This window comes from Camarhynchus parvulus, chromosome 8, assembly GCF_901933205.1.
Source record: "Camarhynchus parvulus chromosome 8, STF_HiC, whole genome shotgun sequence".
NCBI lineage: Eukaryota > Metazoa > Chordata > Aves > Passeriformes > Thraupidae > Camarhynchus > Camarhynchus parvulus.
This window is the reverse complement of record NC_044578.1, coordinates 26,866,786-26,876,201: the sequence shown is the minus strand read 5'-3', so window position 1 is coordinate 26,876,201 and position 9,416 is coordinate 26,866,786. Positions and strand designations below refer to the sequence as shown.

The window sequence follows — 9,416 nt, the reverse complement described above, 5'->3', positions numbered from 1 at the left end:
AGCACTCAGTGAAAAACCCCACAGCTAAAGGAAGCAGAGAGCAGTTCCCCCTGTCTCCACAGCTTGTCGCTCTCTCACTCCACAATGCCAGACATTTCCCAACCTCAGGAGGCAGGAATTGATCTTGTTCCCCTCAGCCCCTGGTTTGCTGAGGCTGTTCCAGGCAGGAGCTGCTCTGTCCCAACCATTTTGTCCCAGTGGGAATTCCTTCCTCTCCACCCCCTGCATTTACACAAACACAACCCAAACACAGGAAAGAGGGAGACTTAAAATCAGTGTAAGTTTACAGAGTCCAAACTGTTTAAAGTTAAAGTTTATTTGTATTCTTTGTAGGAATATCAATAAAAGTCCTCAAATGTATCTATATCTGTACATATTACAAGAACCTTCAAAAATTATTCACAGAACAAAAATAAATCTTCTTTAGAACAAACCCAGGCAATGAAATGCAGAAATGGATCTCAGAGACCAAACAGTCCAGTGCTACAAGCATAAAAATACGGCTTGAAAAACAAGTTTATTCCTTTTTAAAGGTGTACTTTGTTGAAATAAAAAATAAATTATTTAGAGCTATCACTGTAGAACAGTTCTGTGTAGTAACACTCTTATTAAGGCCCTTGAGACAGAAAAATCTATTTTTGCAGGTAGGATTCCTGGCAGGCATGATCTGTGAGGACATGCTCACTCTCCTGGGGGTTAACTTACTGTGGAGAAGGAAACATTTAAAAACATCACCCTAAATTTAACCCTTTTTCGTCTGGCAGACCATGCCCACCACTGATGGAAATGCACATCATGGTTCAACTGGGACAGGAATTGTTCTCCAGGAACAACACAGACATTTTTGCAGAACACAAGAAGAATTCATCCACACAAGTAAGTATTGCTGACACATTCCATGGACATGGCTGTAAAATTCATGGACTTCTAAGTTAAAAGCTGGGGGGTTTATGCAAGCATCAGAACATGAAATGAATATATCATGGGGGAAAAACTCACAGGCAAACCAAAGCAATTACATGAATGCAAAATAAACCCCATTTCTTTGATGATTTACTAGATGAATAAATAATTTATTAGTGGATACACCTCATATTCTCTAACTAGAAAATACACACATCCCTTTCCATGCTCCTGCAGATTCCCTGCCTGAGTTATGCCACTGGAGAGGAATGTGGCAAAATGTGTAGCTGTTATGGATCTGTGCTTTTGTAAAAAGCTGCCCATTTTGGATACACCAGGGAAGTAACAGTTGGTAATTCCTAGATGTGAAACCTATTTCCCCTAAAAAAAAGGCCTGAATTCCTAGAGTTGCAAAGAACAGGGATTTACAGGATGCTGCCTAGGCTGTGCTCCCTCTGTCCTCTCAGAGCCTGTCCCTGCTCACCTCACATGCTGCAGACACCACACATAACCTGCCAAGAGGCCACACACAAGAGGCTGCTCCATCTCCCTGCCCTGCTGTGCTGGCCTCAGGCTTTTCCTGAGCACTCAAGAAGCCCAAGTGGCTTTGGGGTTTGGAGAGAACCCTCCTAGAATGGTACCAACATGGCCAGCACGGACTGAGACACCAAGATGGGATGACTTTCCTGTTCAGTCTGAGGAACATGAGCATTTCTCCTCCAGGCTATCCAATTTTTCCTGCACCACTTCATCTGTTCCTCAGTGAGAACAGCAGCTCCTTGCACAGCATTAGACACAGCCATCAGCCTTTGCTCAGAGTGTGAACACAAAGCCAGCTCCCCATCACATGTTGCACCATTTACTCCCTCTAGAGCCCACTGGCCACGAGTCTAAACCCAAACGTGATCAGGCCCAGGCAGGGCTCCTGCTCCTGAACAGAGCACGGATTTTATCAGTCTGGACAAAATGGAAACTGGCATTTTCACATATTGTCAGCTTGAGGCGGCTGAAAGTTTTCTGGAAGGCTGCTTGGTAAGAAACTAGGAGAGACAGCTGCCTGCAGGACTCAGGAGCAGTGTTTTGCTGCAGCAGATCAATTCCAGTCTAGCAGCACTGACTCTGCAACCTTCACCCCTTGGTGGCAGAGCTGGAGGAGCACGCCTGGCACCTGAGGGGAGAAACTGGAAAAGCAGAGAAACAACCAACCTAGCAACGAGCTCCGAGACCACAGAGAGGGGTCAGGCTCTCAGAGAGCCACTGCTTCTTCCTACAAGCATTCTACAACCTTGAGAAACACACAGGAGAAGGTACAGTATTGGAATGATGCACTACCAAAGACCTCACCAATACTGGGGCAGGGATTATTTCCCCTCTAAAAATCCAGGCTGAAATACTACCCCTATTGCAGAAACCAAAGTGGACACCTCAGCATCAAACCACACAGGTCAGCCAGCAGCCCCTGACATTACCAGAGCACTGGGGAGCTCTGGAGAAAGGTGTTTCCCAAAATAATGCTGGAATAACTCTCCTAGAACAACACATCTGCTCCTGCCTTGTTCTGTCCGTGCAGCCCCACGGGCGCTCGCTCACACCTCGCTCACAGCACACCCACATCACCTGCACTGTGCCACAAGGGAGAAGTTCACATGCCCATCCCAAAAGGGATGGGAACACGTTCCCCCATGCTACAGCTGTGCAATTACAGTTCATGGCTACAGGGACATGCAGATCCCACAAAAGAGCCCACAAAAAGGGTTTGTGTAAAAGAGGCCCTCACGTGACAGCTCAACACAAACTGGAGAAGTTGATACGGCTGCGATGCCTGAAGGGAGAAAGGAGAAACTCAAAGGCACAGTTTGAGGAATAAAATATCAGAGGTCAGCAAGGATCTAGAGCTGGAAGACGGTTTGGAAAGTATGGAAAAGTAACCACTGCTGAGCCAATGCAGAGCACAACCCCAGGTGTGTCAGTGCCACCAGCACAGAGTCCTGGCCAAGCAGCCAGAGCAGCTCTGATCCCAAAGAGCCGAGCATTAATCCCAAATGCCAGCTCACTGCTGTGCTCCAGAAGGCCTGGCTAGGATTGATGCACACACATCCTACAGCAGAGGGTCTCTGCACTGATGCACAGAACACACGGGGGTGGTGATGGTAGCTTGAGCATTGTGACACCAGAGCACACACACTGCTCTGCCACCTCCTGCATCCGCCACAGGGCTGCGATGAATTCATTTCCAAAAACCAGGCAAACTTTGCAACAGACACCAGCTTTGGGTCTTGGTATTGCCAATAATTCCTGTGCAGGGAACTGGCTTAGATGCTCCTGGATTTTTCGTGAGACAATCCCACACTGAGGCACCCTCTCAAGGTTTTGTCTCAAATTGAAGTAAAATTTTCCAATTTCCACATCATGTGAGATTGGTTAATCACACTTGCTGTTATCGGTATGTTTCTGTAATTAGCAATTTCAATCAATGCTTCAATACTTTCATTTAATGTGAGGGTTTGAGGGCTAGAAATGCACAGCAAAAGCTGGAAGTAAAAATTCACACTTGACTCCAGAATCTGAGATTTAAAAAAAACCCAAACCCTCTCTCAGATTAACTATTGTGGCACTTGATGAAATCATGAGAATTGACAATACCAAGCCATTTAGTGTTCATCTGTTACAGGTTGTGAATGTCACTGTCTCCCAGGAGAAGGTCACTTTGGAGCAATATCCCATTCACACACAGTCTGGAATCATGCTTCTATGAAACACAACTGAAAGTGTAGACAAAAACTTAGTCAAAACTCCTGAAAAGAACTGCAGTGTACAGAACTCAAAAAAAAAATCCCTTTAAATTATCCAGAGAAAGAAAAATTTCAGCAGAAATGGAAGATCTTTAAACAAAGGTGCAGAAAGCACCTTTCATTGGAACCACACTGGCTAAGCAAGTGGCTGAAATAGTGAAAATAAGCAAGCATTAAAATACAGAAATCCTCTAGAAAAAGGGACTTTTGCATATGGAATTTCCTGTGCTGGGCATGGGCACCCTTTGGTTAGCCCTTTCCCAAGAGGATTAACCTGTCTGTTCCTGATGGAGAGCAGAGAGGGAATTCAGGGTGCCTCTGCAGGGGGTGTACAGTAGAGATTGGCTAGAAATCGTTAAAAAAGTATTTACAGGTCTGTAAATCCTCCAAACAGAAGAAAATATAAAACTGCATCAGAACTGGGCTACAAAAGAAAGAATCCTACCACAAAATCCTGCAGATTCCCTCTGTCTGACAGGAAGCCTGACTGTGCAAATTCCAGGAATCCAGCTTGCTGCTCCCACTTTGTACCTTCTTCAGAAAGGCTGTTTTATGACAGAGTCCTATCGGAAGTAGGTACAGGACACAGCAAGAGCCAGTTCTCTTGCTAAAACATTTGCTATCAAGTTTGCATTCAGCTAAAGACCAGCTGGGGAAGAGGGGAATAAACCCACCTGGTGAGTTTTCCTATGGAATTCATTTCACTCCATTCACGTCCTTTGATCAGCCAGTTGCTGCCTCGGGTCACCCGCTGCTCACGTCTCTCACCCACAACACACACGCACACACACCCCCCTCTTCCTCCTCCCAGGACTGCAGTGCTTTCAACAAGAGAAAAACAACAACATCAACAATAACAACAACAACAACATAATAATAATAATAAAAAAAATAGCAATAATTAAAAAATCTACAGTATTCACTTCCTTTTGGTATATTACATTGGCATTTTCTGTACACAACCCAAGAGCTCCCTCTATTTACACAGTGATCCACAAGGACTTATTCTCGGGAGCCTGGTTCTCCTGGCCCTGAGTGGGGAATTAAAGCCCACCCTTCAGAGTTGCTTTTTCAATTTTATTGAATGTACAATACTATCTTAAAACAATTTAAAATACAATTTTAAAATACAACTCTAAAACAATTTTAGAACAATCTTCAAACAATACAATCTTCAAACAATACAATTTTCCTTTTACAGAAGAACTATGTGCAACAATCAGTGACGGTGAGGGGTCTTGGCTCTGCTCCGTCTTGCTCTTCCACGGAGGTGGTTGGCAGCACCTGCAGAATTAGAAACTGCTGTTCTTAAATTCACCATTCTCCGTGATGGAAAGCTTGGGAGGGTTGCCATTCCGGACGTGCATGGTGTAGCGCTCCTTTACCTGCGTCAGGGCACTCATCAGCCGCGTGTTGGCCGAGTCCAGGAACACGATCCGCTTCTCCTGCAAAGACACCCCACAGCGTCAGAGCTGCTGCCCGCCCTGGCTGGGAGCAGCCTGGGCTCTGGCAGAGGCAGCTGGGCCAGCGCTCCCTGCCCAGATGGGCTGTCTGCCTCTTTCTGTTTTCGGGGTGCCACGGGCTCCTCTGCGGCCGCTCCGGCCCTCCGGGGCTTTTTGTGCGACGAATCCGAGTTACAGCGGGGAATTGATCCGGGTGTGGAGGCTCCACCCAGCCAGGCAGGGTTTTGCCACAGGGGAGTGGGAGGGGGTCGGTGTTAATAACAATGGTAGCCAATTTCCATATTACATTTTAGAAGTCAATTAGAAACAGAAACAGGCAGCAGAAAATAAAAGTGGTGGGGGGGTTTCATCTGGCAGAGAAAAGTGCAAGTGGTATCTGCCGACCATTGTCTCTGTGCTTTGGATGGAGTGTGCTCAGAGTAAACTCATGGGATGCTTGAAATAAATAAATAAATAAATAAACAATAATTAAAAAAAAGCAGATAATGGCAGCCTGCAGTGACAGTGCAACAGCAACACAGAGAAGCAGCAGCCAAAGCTAACACTGAGGGTTACTGGAGGTGAGGGGGAGAGGGCACTGTGGGTGGAGGGGAGATGCCATCGACAGAACACAAAGAACAAACATGGAACACGCTGCTCCTAAACCCATTCCAGCTCAGGGGGCTCCCGGGCTCCTTGAATGCACGTGCCTGGTTGATTGTCCTTGCACAGAACGTGCCAGCCTCCACTTGGAGCAGACAGCTCAGGGATGTGTGCTGCTAAATTGACATAACCCATCACCAGACCCAGCCTGCTAACACTGGGATACAGCACCAGAGGGGCAAGCCAAGGAGTTGTTGGTGTAATCAGAGATGACAATTTCCATCTTTCTCCAAAAAAATAATAATAATGCAGCTGCAGAAAGCAGTGCTAGAGATAGCAGGAAGGTAACCGTGCTCTCCATGCCACCAGCCAATTGGCTTTTGTTCTTTGAGAAGTGAAAATGTCTAAGTTGCTCAACCAAAACAAGTTGCACTTGGAACTCTTTCCAGTACAGCCCATGGAGAAACAAAATAGAGGGAAGAATGATGCACAGAAGGCATAAACATTAAGGAACAGTTCAGACACACTGCTCAGGAGGCTCACGTGCCACCACAGCCCCTTGGGATTCGGATCCCAGCACATCAGTGCATGCTACAGCACTAATCAGCAATGTTTGCTTTTCTCCCCCACAGGGCTGAGTGCTCGGGTGCAAAAACAAAACAGAATTTAAGTCCTGCTTCTGTTACAGCCCTGAAGATGCTGAGTTCTGTGTAAAGCCAACAGAGGAGGAAGAGGCACAAGGCACAAGGCCTGTCTTAGCCCTCATCCCAATCCAGCTGATGGGAGGAGGGAGAACACGGAGCTGAGGAGTTACAGGCCTCTCCTCCCAGGCTGAAATGAGCCCTGCAGAACACAACTGCCTGAGAAGGAATGTGCTCCTCAGCCAGGCAAAGCTCCTACTCCTCCGACTGTATTTCACCTGGAACATACAATTTAAAATGAAAATTTTCCTTCTGAAACTTTTCCTGAAAATTTTCTAAAAAATCTTTCCAAAGAGTTGAGAATGAAGGGCTGGGTGTTTTCAGACACTGCTGAGCACTCACTGAGCCAGTCTGCAAAACAGCTGGAAATCCACACTTGGAAAAATCAATCTTAAAAGCACAGGCTTGGTGAGTAGAGGCATCTTCTTACTGAAAGGAAAATTGGATCTACCAGGCACGTCTCTAACACGCTCAGGGCACAGGGAGAAGGAGGAGCTGGAATGGGTAGGAGGTCAGTGTGCTGGGCCAGGACTGGGTACTGCTCAGCTAGAGAACTGATTGGGTTTACTTGCCTGTTGGAATTATCTCATCCCCATTTATGACCTGTAATTTAACACAGCGGAGATGTCACTTGCAATAGCAACCGGGCCAGTTCTCTTTGCAGCTGCGCCGCTCCGAGGAGAGCCTCTGGCCAGACCTATCCCTGCTCAGGCTCCAGAGCCAGGACAGCAGCTCGTGTCTGTGTGCATGGGGGCAGTGCTGGGAGCTGCCCTGCACCCCTCAGACCATCCCAGGCTGGTGTCCCTAAGCACAGGATCCCAGGTCACTGCTGCTCCTGGCAGCCTTTAACTCTTCAGCCAGGTGTGATGAACCAGGTTCCAGCCTCACATGATGAAATCTCACACAAAAAAACCACCTTTCCTTTTCTAGCCACGGAAGGAATCAGACTAAATAACATCTTCCAAGCAGGACTTCAAGGGATTGCTACAGAACCCAGCAGACACCTGGGCTCCCCTGGTGAGTCTGCTCTGAATCTTTCACCACTTTCCTCCTCTGCTCAGGTACTCGAGGAAGGACAGTGACAACTGCACTTCCCCCATGCACTGCCTGACAGTGAAGCAGTTGAGGTTTGCCAGTGACCTTGCTTGACCAAGAAAAAGAGAAATCATTAATGTTGCTGTTTTGCTCCTGTTTTTTCACTGGTTTCCACCACAGGTGATAAACGCTGCATCACTTGATGAAGTGTGACTGAGGACTACACCCTTCCATCCAGCCCTGAGGGTCTGAAGGTCTCACAGGTGCTGAAAAAGGTCCCCTCTGCCAGCTGGTGACACTGGGATCACAATGGTCCATGCTCCACCTTGCTAGCCCATAACCAACACCAAGGCTGAGAGCCTCCTGGCATACACAGGTAACACAGGCAAGTTTCTTACTCAGTCACAATCTCTCCCCTCCAAAAATCACTTTGCATGTTTGCCCAGTGCCCTTCCATCGTCTTGAGGCAGATGAAAAATGCATCCACCCATTTCAGAATCCAGGCTGCCTCCTGGATGAGCTGCCATTCCATGTCTGTAACAGCGAGATGCCGTGACTGTACCTATCTCCAAAAACCACAGCTCCTTGCTGCTTTATATTTTCCCTCCAGTTTTACAGGAATTCAAGTATTTCTAATACCCCAGTGCCAAGTTTAACCATGTTCAGCTGAGACTCCCACCATCACTCTTTGTGTAGGGAATAACTTAGGTTATTCCTGAAAAAATGATTAAAGAAAGTTTCCATATGGAACTACTGAAAAGCCCAGAAGCAGGAAAGAGACCCTCTAAATGCAAATACCACAAATGTAAACACGGCAGGCAGATACAAACCAGTCCCAGGTTCTCTTGTGGGATCGGCACACACACAGAGGAAAAGCTGGAATGACCCCACAGGATACACCCACATGCACTTCCCACTGGGTTCCCCTCCCCACAGCTGCCCAGGGTGGCTGAGGTGGGAGCTGCAGGTTTGTGGGAAATGGGCATTTCCCCAGGACTGCCGGGGACGGCCAGTGGGTGAAATGCCACACGTGACATTCCCAGGACAATGCTCTGGTGCAGCATTCTCTTTCCTGGACTCCACTGTCCAAAGCCATGCTGTTGCTGGCACAGCTGAGATGCATGCACATGGCAGCTAAACTATGCTGGGGTGAGGCACAGCTTTCCCACAGGTCCCAGGCCCACACTTGGAACAACACCTACACAATGCACTGCTAATCCTTTACTCCCTTGGGATCTCACAAAGCAGCAAAGGTTTTGGAGATGTGATCAGTCCTGGGATTTGTTGCCAGGCTGCCTCAAAGCCCAGGTCAGACAGAATTAAATAAAGCCCAAAGTTGTCTCCCAGAGGCAATAAGAGACCTGTGTCAGACTGAGGGCTGATATGGCTTGGAAGGTAGAGAACAGTGCTGGGGCAGGAGAGAGGGGCCAAGAACAGGTTCTACACACAGCTCCTAGGAGATCCTGAGCTCTTTACCTACCTGTGCATCAATGATTTTCTGCTTTGCATCAATGACTGCTTGCATCTCAGCATGATCCTTTTTCAGCTCCTCTTCAACAGCCATGAGTCTGATGAGCAAAGAGAGGGACAAATTAGGACAGTTTAATATTATTCCCAAGTGTTTCAGGTACTCTGGCCTGTTGGTTTGACTTCTCTGCTTCTCCTGGCTCTCCAAGAGAAGAATTCTGCTGCTCTCAGGAAAGCTTATCTCTCCATATGACACTCCCAGTTGCCCAACCTTGTTATTTGCAGAATGGACATTGCCAAAAATGCCACTGCTCTGAAAAACTGATTTCATGTACAGATACCAAACAACAACAAAAATAAAGACTTAGACTCAGAGACCTAAGGTAAAAATTCCTAAATGTTTTCCTTTACCTTCCTGACAATCTCAAGCAAGTTTCCATACTGCATCCCCATTTCTTCAGCTCTGAGGATGG

General features: G+C 47.1%; 1 protein-coding gene across 9 annotated transcripts in view; it reads right to left on the bottom strand.

The window, feature by feature from the left end:
- Positions 1 to 292: 292 nt before the first annotated feature.
- LOC115906577 (ras GTPase-activating protein nGAP-like) overlaps positions 293 to 9,416 on the bottom strand; it is a 164,953-nt gene continuing 155,829 nt past the window's right edge. For 5 of the 9 annotated variants that reach the window (XM_030953854.1, XM_030953857.1, XM_030953862.1 and 2 more), the window contains 3 exons: positions 8,957 to 9,044; positions 7,014 to 7,044; positions 293 to 5,140 (listed from right to left, as the gene is read on the bottom strand). In XM_030953854.1, coding sequence (XP_030809714.1) covers positions 5,010 to 5,140; positions 7,014 to 7,044; positions 8,957 to 9,044 — 250 coding nt within the window. In that variant the 3' untranslated portion in view covers positions 293 to 5,009. The remainder of the gene's footprint in view (positions 5,141 to 7,013; positions 7,045 to 8,956; positions 9,045 to 9,416) is intronic. The other 4 variants (XM_030953856.1, XM_030953860.1, XM_030953855.1 and 1 more) reach the window with 3 other exon arrangements.